General features: G+C 41.9%; 1 protein-coding gene across 2 annotated transcripts in view; it reads right to left on the reverse strand.

Moving 5' to 3' along the window:
• The window catches only part of LOC124619802 (extracellular tyrosine-protein kinase PKDCC-like), a 46,128-nt gene extending 29,161 nt beyond the window's left edge, over nucleotides 1-16,967 (reverse strand). The window contains exons 1-4 of one of the 2 annotated variants that reach the window (XM_047146396.1): nucleotides 15,946-16,967; nucleotides 15,141-15,254; nucleotides 14,876-15,064; nucleotides 14,146-14,443 (exon numbers count right to left, since the gene is read on the reverse strand). In XM_047146396.1, coding sequence (XP_047002352.1) covers nucleotides 14,146-14,443; nucleotides 14,876-15,064; nucleotides 15,141-15,254; nucleotides 15,946-16,419 — 1,075 coding nt within the window. In that variant the 5' untranslated portion in view covers nucleotides 16,420-16,967. The remainder of the gene's footprint in view (nucleotides 1-14,145; nucleotides 14,444-14,875; nucleotides 15,065-15,140; nucleotides 15,255-15,945) is intronic. The other variant, XM_047146395.1, reaches the window with a different exon arrangement.
• Nucleotides 16,968-20,285: the final 3,318 nt, after the last annotated feature.

The raw sequence follows: 20,285 nt of genomic DNA on the forward strand, positions 1-20,285 counted from the left end.
CAAACCGTCATCGAACCCATCGTTCTACCATTCCTAGACCGGCAAGGGAACTTGCTGTTCCAACAGGACAATGCACGTCCGCATGTATCCCGTGTCACCCAACGTGCTCTAGAAGGTGTAAGTCAACTACCCTGGCCAGCAAGATCTCCGAATCTGTCCCCCATTGAGCATGTTTGGGACTGGATGAAGCGTCGTCTCACGTGGTCTGCACGTCCAGCACGAACGCTGGTCCAACTGAGGCGCCAGGTGGAAATGGCATGGCAAGCCGTTCCACAGGACTACATCCAGCATCTCTACGATCGTCTCCATGGGAGAATAGCAGCCTGCATTGCTGCGAAAGGTGGATATACACTGTACTAGTGGCGACATTGTGCATGCTCTGTTGCCTGTGTCTATGTGCCTGTGGTTCTGTCAGTGTGATCATGTGATGTATCTGACCCCAGGAATGTGTCAATTAAGTTTCCCCTTCCTCGGACAATGAATTCACGGTGTTCTTATTTCAATTTCCAGGAGTGTACAAAATACCGTAAAAAATGACTCAAAGAACACAAGGACAATTGCCGAAGAGGGGAGACTGACAGATCAGCGGTTGTGGAACATGCTTTACAGCCAGGAGACCACCACATTGATTTTGTCCGTGGCAGCCACAAATGGATACAATGAGGCTATACAGAGGGGCCATAGAGACTGTGAAACACTCCAGGAATTTCAATGGGAAGAAGGAGGGTGTGAAATTGAATGAAATTTGGATTCCAGTGCTGAAGAAGATGTTTATCAGTCTTCCACCATGGGGTGATAGTAACAGTCGACAACGGCAGTCGACAACGTCCAGATGCTCTCGCGTATTCAAAACATGTGAAGTCATGCCAAGGTGCGGAAGCTAGTGGAAGTGGAATTTTGCTGTAGTCAGTAGCAAGCCAGGGTGTGAATTGGACATTCAACAAAGCTACGATCTCCCTTGAAATTGTCCTCTGGAGATGGGAATGAAACGTCACGTTTTAAAGTGATATCCCTTCGACCACAGCATGACAGCCAGGGATGTTTTATTAACTGTGACAATTCCGGCTGTGAAAGTTTACATTTTACAAATATGGACAAGTTAAACAGAGGAAAAATATAGTACAGCTTATGGCAACATGTACTAATAATTATGGCAATGAAGTTCACGGTAATTTTTCAAGGGGAAGGAATTCTAAAGAAATTTATGTTATGGACGTCAGAGCTTTCATTGGTTTGTAATGTCTATGAGGATATCTGAAACGTTCTAGAAAGAGTTTATCAAAGTTATGGGATAGCTCAAAGAGCAATGGAACTGAATCATGAGTGAAAACTGATTCAGGTCACACTTGAGATATCTGAGGTTTGATAGTATCCTTGGAGGTGTTCACAGAGAGAATGACAAGTTGGCTGCTTCCAGAGAGGTACTCGAGCTGTTTATGAACTGCCAAAATTTATCACCTAGTACATACATTACTGCATTTCTGTATTAAGTGTATTACATTTAGATTTAAAATAACTTTGTGATTGATTTTCTAAAGAGCCTAAGAAAATGGGATGCCTATAAGCCAATCACGGTTCTTTCTTGGACTGTTTTGCTTGTTATGGAAATACACACAGAACCTTGTCAGGTTTGACAGACTGTAAGAGACAAAGGGGAGATGTCATCTGTTGCGCCTCTCCAAAAAATTCTTTATGTAAACAAGGCAAAGCTGCACCACAAAGCTAAAGTTTGGCTGAAACGGTTCTGGCACCTCCCAGGGACAACTTGGCACCAGATGTTTAAAATAATACATACATATTACACTGCAATGTAACTATAATTTGCCACTGAGATGGCACTAGTATGTGACAATAGGTAACCAATGTGATACGATAGGCATGGGCATGAGGCACTTGTTTGTTTGTGTGTGTGTGTGTGTGTGTGTGTGTGTGTGTGTGTGTGTGTGTGTGTGTGTGTGAGAGCAGTATACACAAAATTAATTGAGCTTCATTCCGTACATAACAGTAACCTCCATGTTGACTTTCTTGTTTATGACTGCCAGAAACCTTTGATCTAGCAGCATGGTGATGTCTCTCGTCACGTGTGGCAATGAGAAATACTTAACGTAAGGAATGTCCGAAATGAGCATCTATATAATATGCTTTCACAAAATCTTGTTTCTTCCGAGTCATAATGTATGTCATAGCTGCTGACCAGCTGCGCACATGATGCATATGTATTTAATAGTTGGCAGCCTTTCTAGCCAATACCCTTCCCCTCATATCCCTTTGCCCATGGCAGTCAAGATCTTTTTGCTCTTTTCCTGTCTCACACCCTTGTTAAAACAGAGGTTGACACTTATCTTATCTAGGATTACTTATACAGTAGAGGGGTACTCCCAGCAGGGGAGTATTTTCAACTCCCTGTGCAAAACTGACGCTGTTATATATTTGACCCCTATGTCAGTCTGTATATCAGTTTGCACCAACATGTCTCCTAAACCCAAATGAAAGGTTTGATTTTAATGCAGGTTCTCTCTCTTTAAGCTGGTTTAATCAGAATGGTTCTTAGCTATGTTCCATGAAAGTCTGTCCAGCCCATTTAAATTTCATTGCTATATGAAGTAAAAGTGTGTTCCACCAGCACACTTTCTTGATATATGCTACACAATCCATAAGAGGTACATTATGTTATGTAGTACCTCTAAAATTTAAGGCCCATGAGAACATGTCAAATGGGTGATGCCCCAGGGATCAGCACTGGGGCCACTCCTGTTCCTTATTTGTATAAATGATATGTCCTCTAGTATTACAGGTCACACTAAAATATTTGTTTCTCAATGACACTGGCTTGTTACTAAAGGATGTTGTGTGCAACACTGGCTCTGTTTCAAATAGTGGCTTGTAGAAAATAAACTAATGCTAAATCACAGTAAGACTCAGTTTTTACAGTTTTTAACACACAAGAAAACAAACCCTGATGTTTTAATTTCACAGAATGGGCATATGATTAGTCAAACTGAACAGTTCAAATTTCTAGGTGTTCAGATAGATAGTAAACTGTCGTAGAAAGCCCAAGTTCAGGATCTTCTTCAAAGCCTTGATGCTGCCATTTCTACTACTCGAACAGTATCTGAAGTAAGAGATGGTTCGACATAAAAAGCAGTCTACATTGCCTATTTTCATTCGCTTATGTCATATGGTACTATATTTTGGGTTAACTCTTCCCATTTTGAAAGGATATTTTTGGCTCAGAAATGGGCAGTTTGGGCAAAAAGTGGTGTAAGTTCGCGAACCTCTTGTCGACCCCTGTTCATTAGTCTGGGTATTCTGACATTGCCCCCCCCCCTCTCTCTCTCTCTCTCTCTCTCTCTCTCTCTCTCAAACACACACACACACACACACACACACACACACACACACACACACACACAGCTTTCACTCAGTTAATACTAGGCACAAATCCAATTTGCATTTGGATTGCACCTCCTGTGTGCAGTATGCTGCTGCATCCATTTTCAGTAAGCTACCAAAAGAATTAAAAAATCTTACATGTAATCCATGCACTTTCAAATTGTAACGGAAGAGTTTCCTCAACCTTCTGTCAAGGTGTTCCTTGAAAAATTAAGCCAATTCTTATGTTGTATTGTTGATTGCATTTACACAAACTTATGGCTTGTCTTTTTTTTTGGGTTCATAAAACATTATTTTATCTGTTATCACTTGTATGTCGTAATTTCATGTACTGACATGTTCCACGACCTTGGAGATTTGCTCCTCTATTTGGTCCTAGGGAACTGGGGGGAAAAAAAAAAAAAAAAAAAAAACCTTTTACATTTGACCAACCAGTCATGACGTTTGTCTTTTGAAGTCACCTGTTTCAGCACCTACAAAGCAGAAAAAGGTTGATTGTGACTCCACACTAAAAGATAAACATAGACTCTCACAAATTTGGTCCAATAGTTTGACAGCATATGCCAAACAGCGCACTAGCAGTCCACTTCTTCCAACTTCTTTGTTTTACGGTTGAAGAGGTGTGGTCTGGCAGCTAAAATTTTAGAAATTAATCACTGCTGCAGCCAATTCTTGATAAGAAATTGCCCATCTTTTCTTTATTATTCATAGTCATTATAACACTTTGAAGATACATAATTTAACATAATTTAGTGAGCTTTCAGTAAAATACGTCAGAGGTGTTTTTAATTTGGTGCACTTTACACCACAAACTGTTTCATATGAAATGTGGGTAACGTATTAGAAAGGTTTTTGAACGTCTCAGAGAAGCCATAGCGCACACCAATCCATGTGAAATTCACGGATATGGTTTTGTTTGTCTTACGTATATGGTTTATCACAGCAGTGACAGTAACAAATTAAATTTACATTGCAATGAAAGTAGTTTTCAGTTTACTAAATTTATTCACAGTTGCAAAGTCTTTCTGATATATGCTGGATCAGGCACGAAAATTTTATACATTCGCCTTAACCACTTCAATTTTCCTAACACACTTCCAGGACCAAAACAAACTTTTGCATGTCATACTGTCTATGAGCCCATTGCTTGCAATTTTATGTGAAGTCTCGGCTCGGGACACATGCTCGGATAGCTGTAGTGGTTAAGACGACCGTCTGCTACGTGCAAGAAATCTGGGTTCGAGCTCCGGTCAGGCACAAATTTTCATGTGTCACCAAAGCACAATATTTGCATACCTGATACAGCTAATGTCAGACTCCACAGCTGTGAATAAATTTCATATCCAGTCAGATGAAATATTATCACCAACTTCTCTTCCTTCAGACATTGTCAGAAACAATGTTTTCATATTGTTTATGGATGGAAGACAAATCACAGAAAATCCCATTGCATACTTTTCTAGAGTAAGAGTCACCAATGTCATAATGCCCCTATCATCTCTAATTATGAGATTTAAAAACAAGGCTTTTTGGAAAATAAGAATTTTGCTATAGGTTAAAATGTTTTTCTTATTGAGATATATATATAATAGAGGGAAACATTCCACGTGGGAAAAATATATCTAAAAACAAAGATGATGCGACCCACCAAACGAAAGCGCTGACACGTTGATAGACACACAACACACACACAAAATTCTAGCTATTGCAACCAACGGTTGCTTCGTCAGGAAAGAGGGAAGGAGAGGGAAAGACTAAAGGATGTGGGTTTTAAAGGAGAGGGTAAGGAGTCATTCCAATCCCGGGAGCGGAAAGACTTACCTTAGGGGGAAAAAAGGACGGGTATACACTCGCGCGCGCGCGCCTCCGCGCGCCCACACACACACACACACACACACACACACACACACACACACACACACACACACATATACATATACATACACAAGCAGACATATACAGAGGCAAAGAGTTTGGGCAGAGATGTCAGTCGAGGTGGAAGTGCAGAGGCAAAGATGATGTTGAATGACAGGTGAGATATGAGTGGCGGCAACTTGAAATTAGCAGAGATTGAGGCCTGGTGGATAACGGGAAGAGAGGATATATTGAAGAGCAAGTTCCCATCTCCGGAGTTCGGATAGGTTGGTGTTAGTGGGAAGTATCCAGATAACCCGGACGGTGTAACACTGTGCCAAGATGTGCTGGCCGTGCACCAAGGCATGTTTAGCCACAGGGTTATCCTCATTACCAACAAACACTGTCTGCCTGTGTCCATTCATGTGAATGGACAGTTTGTGGCTGGTCATTCCCACATAGATGCATCACAGTGCAGGCAGGTCAGTTGGTAAATCACGTGGGTGCTTTCACATGTGGCTCTGCCTTTGATCATGTACACCTTCCGGGTTACAGGACTGGAGTAGGTGGTGGTGGGAGGGTGCATGGGACAGGTTTTACACCGGGGGTGGTTACAAGGGTAGGAGCCAGAGGGTAGGGAAGGTGGTTTGGGAATTTCATAGGGATGAACTAAGAGGTTACGAAGGTTAGGTGGACGGCGGAAAGACACTCTTGGTGGAGTGGGGAGGATTTCATGAAGGATGGATCTCATTTCAGGGCAGGATTTGAGGAAGCCGTATCCCTGCTGGAGAGCCACATTCAGAGTCTGATCCAGTCCCGGAGTGTATCCTGTCACAAGTGGAGCAGTTTTGTGGTTCTTCTGTGGGAGGTTCTGGGTTTGAGAGGATGAGGAAGTGGCTCTCGTTATTTGCTTCTGAACCAGGTCGGGAGGGTAGTTGCGGGATGCGAAAGCTGTTGTCGGGTTGTTGGTGTAATGGTTCAGGGATTCCGGACTGGAGCAGATTCGTTTGCCACGAACACCTAGGCTGTAGGGAAGGGACCGTTTGATGTGGAATGGGTGGCAGCTGTCATAATGGAGGTACTGTTGGTTGTTGGTGGGTTTGATGTGGACGGACGTGTGAAACTGGCAATTGGACAGGTGGAGATCAACATCAAGGAAAGTGGCATGGGTTTTGGAGTAGGACCAGGTGAATCTGATGGAACCAAAGGAGTTGAGGTTGGAGAGGAAATTCTGGAGTTCTTCTTCACTGTGAGTCTAGATCATGAAGATGTCGTCAATAAATCTGTACCAAACTTTGGGTTGGCAGGCCTGGGTAACCAAGAAGGCTTCCTCTAAGCAACCCATGAATAGGTTGGCGTACGAGGGGGCCATCCTGGTACCCATGGTTGTTCCCTTCAATTGCTGGTATGTCTGGCCTTCAAAAGTGAAGAAGTTGTGGGTCAGGATGAAGCTGGCTAAGGTAATGAGGAAAGAGGTTTTAGGTAGGGTGGCAGGTGATCGGCATGAAAGGAAGTGCTCCATCGCACCGAGGCCCTGGATGTGCGGGATATTTGTGTATAAGGAAGTGGCATCAATGGTTTCCGGGGGTAACAGATTGGGTAAGGATTCCAGGCATTCGAGAAAGTGGTTGGTGTCTTTGATGAAGGATGGGAGACAGCATGTAAGAAAGAAAACCTTTCACCTGACTCCACCGACACCCCTACCTTCTACCTTCTTCCTAAAATTCACAAACCCAATTATCCTGGCCGCCCCATTGTAGCTGGTTACCAAGCCCCCACAGAACGTATCTCTGCCTATGTAGATCAACACCTTCAACCCATTACATGCAGTCTCCCATCCTTCATCAAAGACACCAACCACTTTCTCGAACGCCTGGAATCCTTACCCAATCTTTTACCCCCCGGAAACCATCCTTGTAACCATTGATGCCACTTCCTTATACACAAATATCCCGCACGTCCAGGGCCTCGCTGCGATGGAGCACTTCCTTTCACGCCGATCACCTGCCATCCTACCTAAAACCTCTTTCCTCATTACCTTAGCCAGCTTCATCCGGACCCACAACTTCTTCTCTTTTGAAAGCCAGACATACCAGCAATTGAAGGGAACAACCATGGGTACCAGGATGGCCCCCTCGTATGCCAACCTATTCATGGGTCGCTTAGAGGAAGCCTTCTTAGTTACCCAGGCCTGCCAACCCAAAGTTTGGTACAGATTTATTGATGACATCTTCATGATCTGGACTCACAGTGAAGAAGAACTCCAGAATTTCCTCTCCAACCTCAACTCCTTTGGTTCCATCAGATTCACCTGGTCCTACTCCAAATCCCATGCCACTTTCCTAGATGTTGACCTCCACCTGTCCAATTGCCAGTTTCACACGTCCGTCCACATCAAACCCACCAACAACCAACAGTACCTCCATTATGACAGCTGCCACCCATTCCGCATCAAACGGTCCCTTCCCTATAGCCTAGGTCTTCGTGGCAAACGAATCTGCTCCAGTCTGGAATCCCTGAACCATTACACCAACAACCTGAAAACAGCTTTCGGATCCCGCAACTACCCTCCCGACCTGGTTCAGAAGCAAATAACCAGAGCCACTTCCTCATCCTCTCAAACCCAGAACCTCCCACAGAAGAACCACAATAGTGCTCCACTTGTGACAGGATACTTTCCGGGACTGGGTCAGACTCTGAATGTGGCTCTCCAGCAGGGATACGACTTCCTCAAATCCTGCCCTGAAATGAGATCCATCCTTCATGAAATCCTCCCCACTCCACCAAGAGTGTCTTTCTGCCGTCCACCTAACCTTCGTAACCTCTTAGTTCATCCCTATGAAATTCCCAAACCACCTTCCCTACCCTCTGGCTCCTACCCTTGTAACCACCCCCGGTGTAAAACCTGTCCCATGCACCCTCCCACCACCACCTACTCCAGTCCTGTAACCCGGAAGGTGTACACGATCAAAGGCAGAGCCACGTGTGAAAGCACCCACGTGATTTACCAATTGACCTGCCTACACTGTGACGCATTCTATGTGGGAATGACCAACAAACTGTCCATTCACATGAATGGACACAGGCAGACAGTGTTTGTTGGTAATGAGGATCACCCTGTGGCTAAACATGCCTTGATGCACGGCCAGCACATCTTGGCACAGTGTTACACCGTCCGGGTTATCTGGATACTTCCCACTAACACCAACCTATCCGAACTCCGGAGATGGGAACTTGCTCTTCAATATATCCTCTCTTCCCGTTATCCACCACGCCTCAATCTCCGCTAATTTCAAGTTGCCGCCACTCATATCTCACCTGTCATTCAACATCATCTTTGCCTCTGCACTTCTGCCTCGACTGACATCTCTGCCCAAACTCTTTGCCTCTGTATATGTCTGCTTGTGTGTGTGTGTGTGTGTGTGTGTGTGTGTGTGTGTGTGTGTGTGTCGACGTGCCAGCGCTTTCGTTTGGTGGGTCGTATATACGAGGGCAGTTCAATAAGTAATGCAACACATTTTTTTTCTGAAACAGGGGTTGTTTTATTCAGCATTGAAATACACCAGGTTATTCCCCAATCTTTTAGCTACACAACACTATTTTTCAACGTAATCTCCATTCAATGCTACGGCCTTACGCCACCTTGAAATGAGGGCCTGTATGCCTGCACGGTACCATTCCACTGGTCGATGTCGGAGCCAACGTCGTACTGCATCAATAACTTCTTCATAATCCGCGTAGTGCCTCCCACGGATTGCGTCCTTCATTGGGCCAAACATGTGGAAATCCGACGGTGCGAGATCGGGGCTGTAGGGTGCATGAGGAAGAACAGTCCACTGAAGTTTTGTGAGCTCCTCTCGGGTGCGAAGACTTGTGTGAGGTCTTGCGTTGTCGTGAAGAAGGAGAAGTTCGTTCAGATTTTTGTGCCTACGAACACGCTGAAGTCGTTTCTTCAATTTCTGAAGAGTAGCACAATACACTTCGTTTGACCATGGGGAAGGACATCGAGCAGAATAACCCCTTCAGCGTCCCAGAAGACTGTAACCATGACTTTACCGGCTTTAAACTTTTTCTTGGTAGGGGAGTGGGTGTGGCGCCACTCCATTGATTGCCGTTTTGTTTCAGGTTCGAAGTGATGAACCCATGTTTCATCGCCTGTAACAATCTTTGACAAGAAATTGTCACCCTCAGCCACATGACTAGCAAGCAATTCCACACAGATGGTTCTCCTTTGCTCTTTATGGTGTTCGGTTAGACAACGAGGGACCCAGCGGGAACAAACCTTTGAATATCCCAACTGGTGAACAATTGTGACAGCACTACCGACAGAGATGTCAAGTTGAGCACTGAGTTGTTTAATGGTGATCCGTCGATCATCTCGAACGAGTGTGTTCGCACGCTCCGCCATTGCAGGAGTCACAGCTGTGCACGGCCGGCCCGCACGCGGGAGATCAGACAGTCTTGCTTGACCTTGCGGCGATGATGACACACGCTTTGCCCAACGACTCACCGTGCTTTTGTCCACTGCCAGATCACCATAGACATTCTGCAAGCGCCTATGAATATCTGATATGCCCTGGTTTTCCGCCAAAAGAAACTCGATCACTGCCCGTTGTTTGCAACGCACATCCGTTACAGACGCCATTTTAACAGCTCCGTACAGCGCTGCCACCTGTCGGAAGTCAATGAAACTATATGAGACGAAGCGGGAATGTTTGAAAATATTCCACAAGAAATTTCCGGTTTTTTCAACCAAAATTGGCCAAGAAAAAAAATGTGTTGCATTACTTATTGAACTGCCCTCGTATATATATACGACCCACCAAACGAAAGCGCTGGCACTTCGATAGACACACAAACAGACACATACATACACACAAAATTCTAGCCTTCGCAACCGATGGTTACTTCGTCAGGAAAGAGGGAAGGAGAGGGAAAGACGAAAGGATGTGGGTTTTAAGGGAGAGGGAAGGAGTCATTCCAATCCCGGGAGCGGAAAGACTTACCTTAGGGGGAAAAAAAGGACAGGTATACACTCGCGCACACACACACACACACACACACACACACACACACATATATCCATCCGCACATACACAGACAAATGTCTGCTTGCTTGTGTGTGTGTGTGTGTGTGTGTGTGTGTGTGTGTGTGTGTGTGTGTGTGGGTGGGTGCGCGCATACCTGTCCTTTTTCCCCCTAAGGTAAGTCTTTCCACTCCCGGGATTGGAATTACTCCTTACCCTCTCCCTTAAAACCCACATCCTTTCGCCTTCCCTCTCCTTCCCTCTTTCCTGACGAAGCAACCATTGGTTGCGAAAGCTAGAATTTTGTGTGTATGTATGTGTGTGTCTGTGTTTCTATCGACCTGCCAGTGCTTTCGTATGGTAAGTCACATCATCTTTGTTTTTAAATATATTTTTCCCGCGTGGAATGTTTCCCTATTATATTATATATATAAGCAACTAAACAATGGCATTTTTCTGAATTATTTTGACAGATAGTGGAAAGAATACAACGGTATAGCAGTTCTCAATATTTACAGTCAGACTTTAATGGAAGGCTCTCCCCATACAAAATAGTAGTATACTGACTTCTCCAATGGGGTACATTGGTGGGGTTGGTAGAAAATCGTATAATGTTGCTCAAATCTAAGAAAACCACTTCCTACTATGAAGAAATGAACATGAACACAAATCAGTGGCCGTTCAAGTACCCAATATTGCTAAGTTTAACTAACCTTTAATAATTTTCATGACTGAAATTGGTAAAGTCTCTCATAATTCAATAAGTCTTCACAAGGTGCATCAAGTTACTCCCACAACATGGGACATCATTTACTTACTTTTTGAAAACCAAGCAATCCCATGCCACACAACTACACAAAGGGAATATTATTTGATTCAAACAAACCACACTTGCTCCTGCAGGCAAACTCTGTCATAGGATAGTGAGACTGCGACGATATTATGACTTTTTACTTGCATAGAATTTAAATGGATTCACCCCAAGGACTATCTGACAAAGAAAAATAAAAGTTTTACGAAGTGCAATAAAAATGTGTACTGGCAAAAGTAGAACTGAAGAGAAATGACAAAATGAGACTTGTCACTGCAGTGGCAAAATGTCATGAAACTAACAAAATGTGTGACAATAACTGACAGGAAATATCACAAAAAGTGATTGTGGAAAATACCTCTGTAAGAACCAGTGTCACCTTGCTGTTATAGTCATTAATTTTAAAGACAATGAAATAAAGATGAATGCAGTAGTGCTGGCAGAGATGCTGATAGAGGGTGCAAGTAAATCATGACAAACATACTTTAGGCAGGTTGGTGATGTGAAAGTATGGAAGGAGGGACACAATATTGGGTGAAGCAGGATTCAACTACCTGCCATGGATCAGAAGCAAAATACACACACACACATTTTTTGGTGATACCGATAAATGTGTTATTTGGCATCAATCTCTGCAATACTATGAACTACCATTTTTGCAAAAACTTTGTGGCTTTTGTCATGCAGACCTACACATGTGGGCTCTGAGGAAACCTGTTTCATCAATGTCCTATGTGATTTTATTTTGAAAGGTGTTAAAGTATACGAATCGTTGAGTGTGGACAACATACTTGCAGAAAGAGCATGCTACATTAGGTGTTTTATGAAAAACTGAAGCATCAGAAATAAAGCCGCCACTCATTCATTGAAACAAAATGCAGATGTATACACACCACACTGAATAAATGTTGCAGAGTGACAATGTGAATAAAGTATTATCAAACAGTAGAGCCTGGCAATATTTCTTTGTTGCAAATGCAGGGCTTTATTTTGTGTTCACTTCTTTTTGAACAACAGAGAAACTAACTTAGGATACCCTGTCAAAATGGGCAGAAAGAAATTAAAAACATGTAGCCATAAGGACAGGTAAACTTTGGCATTCTTTTCGTGACAAAAAATAGAAACACTACAGCCGTCCTTATGATTTTAACTTATTTTGTTGCTACCAGTTTCAACGCTTCATGGCATCAATCTTTAGGCTGTCTTTGATGCGGTAAAGGTTGATACGATCCGCACGCATAACCAGCATTACTGGATACACAGATAATGTGTCAGTACTCCAACCATCAACTGGCAGTGGAGTGATGTTAGGTTTCACTGTTGTGACGAAGACTATAAAGGCGCTTTTTTTTTTAAAAAAAAAAAGAAAAAAGTGATGACTACTGGAGGACATATTTTAATGGAAGAGGAAACTACAAATATAATGAAATCAGTCTGCATTGAGTTGAATGAAGTGTCAGCATAATCATCCAAGAGAAACAACAAGTAATGAATCAACCTACACACCCGTGTAAAATAGCAATATCACTGTGCAACGTAATTTTATTGATACTGCTAACAAACTGTTATTAGGATAAAGATAAGATGTACGGTAGGTCTTGTTTCTGCTCTCGCTCTAAACAACACAGTACAGTCAGAAGCACATACAGATATTTAGTTTATGACACTGCTTCCACTTTTAAGAGTTCTACAGTGTATGCTGTTACTACCTCTACTCCCTGTCTCTCAGGCATATATAAGACAGTGCTGCCACCCTGGCCACGTAACCAGTTCACTTTGTTGGGTAGTACACATTCATCATTTTGCTAAATTCTGACAGAAATTCTACTGATCAAACAAAAGGTAGGGAAACTGATTCCCAATGTGAGTGCAGCACCACGAGTTAATGATACGGGACGTTGTAACGAACTTCAGTTTTGTTCAAATCTTATGGGTAATTTGTTACTTCATGACATTTGTTACACATGACTAAACACCCTTCTAATAGCAGTTACCCATCTTTAAATGTGCTGTTAATACATTGCCACATCAGCTGCAATCTACTGACTGAATGAGTAAATGACATGCATCACACTAGGTCACAACACAGATATATCTCAATCACAAAGTTATTTTATTTGAGCTATACTTAAAATTAAGACTTGTTACATTACTATTTAAGTAACTGAAATGGTATGGATATTGTTTGACCATTAACTGTGTCACTATGCTATGACAACATTTAACAAAGCTTATCAATAGAGACAGTGGATGAGCAGTTTACTACAGAAGTGCTTTTGTTCTCTGCTGAAAGCTAAACATGGCAGAGCTGCTGCACAGGCACATGCAGAATGACATTCAGTACTGACTTGAATGGTGGAGAAATAAATGCAGACACATGTAATGCAAATTGGTCCAAGTCAGACAGAAACAAGAAATAATTAACCATACTTGGCGAGTTCATAAATTTCCAAAATCAATCTTTTCTTTCGCACCAGAACTCTTAAGACAATATTTTCCAGCAGAGTGAAAGAAAACAGCTTACCCATAGCAACTGAGTTGGTCGATCTTGATTACACAAGTAACAGCTTAAGAAAACAGTTAAAGTTAAAAAACAACCATACTGTAACACATCACAAAAAATGGTTCCTCTGTAACACAAGTGGTCTCACTTCTTTTGTGTTGTGGAAGAGTACACAAAAAATAGCATTTTACCAATGGGAGATATCATTCACACCTATTTGAGTATACAAAGAGAAATATATTTGAAGTAGGCCTACCTAATATTAAAATAAAGGTTGAAAGAGAAAACTTCTTTCTGTGCATTTGCATTCATTTTTAATAAACAGAAATTTATGCACGAGTGAAGAGAAACACGAGGAGGTGGTGGTCATCACACTGCTGTCAGCATGTAGTGATGGTGTTTGTATTTTCAATAGTGAGATCATGGATATCAGAAATAAACAACATCTGCAACTAATGTACTGGTCTTATAAGATAAGTTTTTACCACTGTTAGATACATTTATCTCTTCATTTCAAAAAGCATGACTAATTTTATACAATGTTACGTAATACTAACCTAGAGAGTCCAACGATGGTGGCTGTGGTATGTGTCGTTGCAAATATTCACCAGAGGCAAATTTGTGAACCAAATGTTCTGTTGCAGATAATATATGAGCAGTTTCCCATGTACCAGGTTCCTTATAAGCTCTTAATAACTCTTGGACTTGAGGCTCTAGTGATGCTGGAGCACTCAGAGGCAAAAATAAACTTATGAAATGTTGACCTGCACGCAACACATTAAGACGTTCATTGTAGCCTACACAGTGTGAGTTGTGGCAGTTCAGGTGAATCTCTCTGGTTCCATTATGTCCTCCCTGCAACACACAACACGCACAAGACTGAGGACTACTAGAAGAATTTACAAAGGAATTCAGATATTATGTGTTAGGTCTCGCACAGAAGCATCCTATTAAGTAGCCAACAAAAATGCCAGAGCAAGAGCAACTGTAAGTTAACGTAAAACCTGAAAGTTAAAACATTACTACTTACTCAAATTTTCATCATCATTTGGTTATCTTAATATTTTTTGGGACCCTTAAGATGTCAGACATTCCATAACCCATATGCAAGACATTCCATAACCCATACTGAAGGAGTTAATTTGGTAAAATCTATACAAATAACTTAATGCCAAATCACCTCTTACTTATGTTACAATAATAAGATATTTTACCGGAGTAGTCTATCATAAAAGTGGGATAAATTTAAGGAAAGTCAACCCATTCTTCACATTTCACTATTCATACCTCTGCTTGTATAATACAGTCATCATCTGTTGCACATTCTGGTTCCCCAACTCCAATATCATCAACATCAGATAACTTCAGTGTTCCTCCAACCAAAACAAACTGCTGTCTTCTAAAGTCATTCATTGACAAAGAACCAAGGGGAGAAGTTGCAAGGTGATGTAGAATGTGGGCTATTCCAAGAGCCAACTGTAATATTAAGAATGTTTGCTTAGACATGCTATGAAAGAAACTAAGATCATGTTTAGTATAATGTGATACATACTCTCAGCCTGTCTTCCCATGACAACTGAAGTAAGCGGACTGTATCCAGAGGTTCGCCAAGTTCTGTTACAATGGCGACAGGACCAACAGTTTCAGGAACACATGAGCCAATAACCTGTAAAAAAATTCAGGAGTTAGAGCACTTTTGTATACAGTGGATTTCACTGTACTAGGTCCATTTTACACTTAGAAAAATGGAACATTAAATGCTCTGAATGGCACGTATTTTATGTACGATATCTATCAACTCACCAGCAAAATATTTCAACAACACAAAACGACAATACTGTTTAATGACTGCAGTCTTACTTTCTATAGCTACACAACTGTCCTTTTTTTTCCTCAAATGACTACAGTATCACTCCCACTGTCTGTTTCATAACTGACTACAGAAGCTTGTACAAAACATGCAGGTGTACTACATTTACATTATAATACTTTATACCCTGGCGTACAAATGCTGAGTAAATAGCAGCTTATCTACAAGGAAAAACAGCATGTTGTTCTGCATAGCCACCAGATTTGTAAGTTGACAAGAATTAGAGCCTACCTCCATTTATGGGCTAACTTCTTTGGAGTGATTTAGTTTGGGCAAAGTTTAGGTAAAAATATTTCTACACCACAAATTATTTAAATTACATTACTGATTTACGGAAGAAACACTACATACTAGAAGAATACTGATTCTACACAGCAAGCAGCTTGCTTTCTGAACTTATGTTACGTGTAAATAAAACGTGTATTAAAAATTGTTTACGCACAAGCGTTCATTGGAAGATGATTAAAATCACTTAATTATTACTTACGGTCACAACATTGTCATGGGCAAGCTCCGTTAAAAGCACTATTTCTTTCAAAATTTTTGCTGCTGCTCTGCGATAGCACACTGACATTGAAGCATCACATTCTCTCATGTCTTTTCCATTCAAGTTTACAGTTTTTACAGCTACATTCTTGCCTCTAAAGGTACCCTTATAGACAGCTTTTGTCCATCCTGCTGCTACGAACTCTAGATCAGTCAGTTCTCTCAAGGAAAGGCAACCAAATAAGTGTCTTTCTGCAGCAACTGGCCATCTCAAGCCACTCTCGTTACTATACCATCCCTCTACCTCCCACAAGTAGCTATCCTCATAGTTTGAGGGCTTCGTTGCAACACGTCTGCTGTAGCGAAGCTGCAGAAGCAAAACACCAGCTACAGCAAACAAAATTGCGTAAACGGTGATGAGTAAACATAAGCTCGAACACCGTGGAAACACGATGCCAGCGCGATACAGTGACATGGCAAGGTGATTATCATGTCAAGTACTTAATTCTTTCGTGCACAGAGCTGAAGCACATTATTGTGTCGTATACAAACGGCCTCAATTCATTATATGTCATATTAATAACAAATTTGCTGATATGATGCTCTATGCGAGAAAAATGGACGCAGTCCAAATCTCTGCTTTTCGGATAGTATCGTATTATTGTTCATTCATCACTGACAGTTCGTATCTCTGAATATCTGGCAGTCTACAAACGACAGAGACACTGAAAGGGCCCAGGCTAGGCTGAAAATCATCGTCTGCTAGTTTCGAACCTTCTATGTTAACGTGAAGCACAGAGCTGTCAATACTGCGAACTTCGTGGTATTACAGCAAAGCAAAGGATAACTGTTCACACTTCTTCCGACGCTTAACACAGAAGCTTCGTGAAATAATTTTATCACGCTCACAACAGTCCCCCGGCACTGCATTCTACACGGTCGGTGTGTACTACCGTTTCGTCCAAAATACCTCTCGCCGACCTACTCCTCCCATTGCTGCAACCAAACTAATCCACGAACATGGCAGAGCTGTGGCAGAGGGCAGCAGGAGTCCTGCAGGTGTACCAACGCAACCAAATATTGACATCCGTTACCTGTTGTACAGTACTTCTAACAGATCACATAAAAAATCTCATGTAAATTAAAGTCATAAGACTGAATCGATAGATTTATTACTATATCAATATATAATTTGAAAACAGGTAATACATCGAGTTCGACGTTGTTACGCGTAATGTTGCTTCCCTGCAAAATGGAACTACTGTGGGAATGTTTACTTGTTGGTGGCGTGGATCGAGTAGATTATGACTCTACGGCGATGAGCACAACATTTTAACCTCCTTGCAGGCACTGTTTGTTACTTGCGTGTTCCCTAGACCACATTCACTATAATTTTATGAATGGCTCATGCCAACTGAATAAACGTACAACATATATCTTTTTTTTAAGCCATGGAAAAATATTTATATGGCTACGTGCAGCTCAGTTTTATTTCTGTATAAATGAATAATTATTTATTTTCAAGAACTTATCTATGGTATAGAACAGTCGTCGTCAAACTGCGGGCCGTGGGCCGCATGCGGCCCGCGGTTCACAGCTGTATTTATACTTTTTTTTTTCTTGTTTAAGGTCCATACTACCACCTCAGAAAGTTTGTCGGTGGAGGTCTCGTTCACCCTATTTGTTCTATGGCCGCTTTTCACCGGTTATTGCATATTTTAACTAAAAACCAGTGACGATACATATTTTCGCTCTGTGTTTCTAACATTTTAAAAATGTAGACGGGCAGTCTCTAGCTCGATCTAGTTTTACGTCTCACAGACTGAGCTCTACCTAGAACTGCGTGCAGTCGCTAACCGAGAGGCCACTGCCTAGCGAAATCATTAGAGAAGAGGAACAGACAGGCAGTCATCGCTTCTGCGCCCGCGCCCCCTGTTAATCCCCTACTCGCCGTGCGGAGTAGCCATGTGGTCTTGGTGCCTAGCCACGGTTCGAGTCCCTCCCCCCCCCCCCCCCCCCTGCTGTCGTAGGTTCGGGTACCCCCCCTTGGGCATGGGTGTTTGAGTTGTCCTTAGCGTAAGTTAGTTTAAGTTAGATTATGTAGTGTGAAAGCCTAGGCATTAATGACCTCAGCAGTTTGGTCCCATAGGAACTTAACACACAAATCCCCTCCGCTGTCATACCGTACGCGTCGGCAGCAATTAATTAGTCGCTCGTCCATTGTTTCAGTTTAGCTTTCTATTTACTTGTACGCAGTTGAACGTGTTTACGCCCTATAGTGTGTAACGTGTTGTGCGCAATGTGGTCCGAAAAAAGAAGCGTCGTTTCGTGGATAGCTGACCATCCCGGAACATTTACGTATGACAGAATTGTTATATATTGTCGAGTTTGCGAGAAAAACGTGTAGATAAAGAAAAGTTTCAAATAGACCAGCAAGTCAAGAAAAATCTTCATACCGCAGGAATGCAGAAGAAAGGACCACGACAACAACTTCTGACAACAGCAAGTGGCAGTAACAGGGATTTGTCCAAAGGTTACTAAAAAGGACAGTTTACCATGGAACTATGTGAAGCATTCGTTGCAAGCAATATTCCTCTTCACAAACTTACAAACCCTATCTTCAAAGGCTTCCTGCGCAAATATTGCTTAAATCAAAATATACAAATGAATCAATCTTGCGTAAAAATTACATACAGATAATTTGCATAAATGTTCTGGAAGAAATAGGCTATGAACCCAAGGGCAGCATTATCTGGGTTTCAGTTGACGAAGCTACAGACACTTGTGGCCCTTACATTGGAAATTTAGTTGTTGGTGCTTTAAAGAAGAGCCTTCTTCTTCCTATTTAACGACCTGCAAAGAACTTGGAAAACTAAATCATTCTACGATCGCCAGATTTGTGAATGAAAGTATTAGAAAAATATTTCTGGAATTTTCTGCAGATTAAAGGGTGTTTATGTTTATTTCAGGTTCTGCTCCCAATATGATCAAAGCAGGAAAAGCCCTTCCACTTTTGTGAATGTAAGTAAACTGGTTTCATCCACAAAGAAATGTGTTTCTAAAGGGTCCTGCTCGCATCAAGACCTGTTGTTGTTGTGGTCTTCAGTCCTGAGACTGGTTTGATGCATCTCTCCATGCTACTCTATCCTGTGCAAGTTTCTTCATCTCCCAGTACCTACTGCAACCTACATCCTTCTGAATCTGCTTAGTGTATTCATCTCTTGATCTCCCTCTACGATTTTTACCCTCCACGCTGCCCTCCAATACTAAATTGGTGATCCCTTGATGCCTCAGAACATGTCCTACCAACCGATCTCTTCTTCTAAGCAAGTTGTGCCACAAATTTCTGTTCTCCCCGATTCTGTTCAATTTCTCCTCATTAGTTATGTGATCTACCCATCTAATCTTCAGCATTCTTCTGTAGCACCACATTTCGAAAGCTTCTATTCTCTTCTTGTCCAAACTATTTATCGTCCATGTTTCACTTCCATACATGGCTACACTCCATACAAATACTTTCAGAAATGACTTCCTCACACTTAAATCTATATTCGATGTTAACAAATTTCTCTTCTTCAGAAACGCTTTCCTTGCCATTGCCAGTCTACATTTTATATCCTCTCTACTTCGACCATCATCAGTTATTTTGCTCCCCAAATAGCAAAACTCCTTTACTACTTTAAGTGTATCGTTTCCTAATCTAATTCCCTCAGCATCACTCGACTTAATTCGACTACATTCCATTATCATCGTGTTTCTTTTGTTGATGTTCATCTTATATCCTCCTTTCAAGACACTATCCATTACGTTTAACTGCTCTTCCAAGTCCTTTGCTGTCTCTGACAGAATTACAATGTCATCGGCGAACCTCAAAGTTTTTATTTCTTCTCCATGGATTTTAATACCTACTCCGAATTTTTCTTTTGTTTCCTTCACTGCTTGCTCAATATACAGATTGAATAACATCGGGGAGAGACTACAACCCTGTCTCACTCCCTTCCCAACCACTGCTTCCCTTTCATGTCCCTCGACTCTTATAACTGACATCTGGTTTCTGTACAAATTGTAAGTAGCCTTTCGCTCCCTGCATTTTACCCCTGCCACCTTCAGAATTTGAAAGAGGGTATTCCAGTCAACATTGTCAAAAGCTTTCTCTAAGTATACAAATGCTAGAAGACCTACCAAGAAAAATTACCAAATGTGTGTTTGCCTCTCGAACCTGTGGTAACTCGTTGGGGTACGTGGGTCGAAGATGTGTTGTTTTACGGTGAACATTTCGAGGCTTTTAGAGGGGTAGTAAACGATTTCGATAGTGCAGAGGCTTTGGCAATTTGCCAGTGC

The sequence above is a fragment of the Schistocerca americana genome, chromosome 6, assembly GCF_021461395.2.
Source record: "Schistocerca americana isolate TAMUIC-IGC-003095 chromosome 6, iqSchAmer2.1, whole genome shotgun sequence".
Classification (NCBI taxonomy): domain Eukaryota; kingdom Metazoa; phylum Arthropoda; class Insecta; order Orthoptera; family Acrididae; genus Schistocerca; species Schistocerca americana.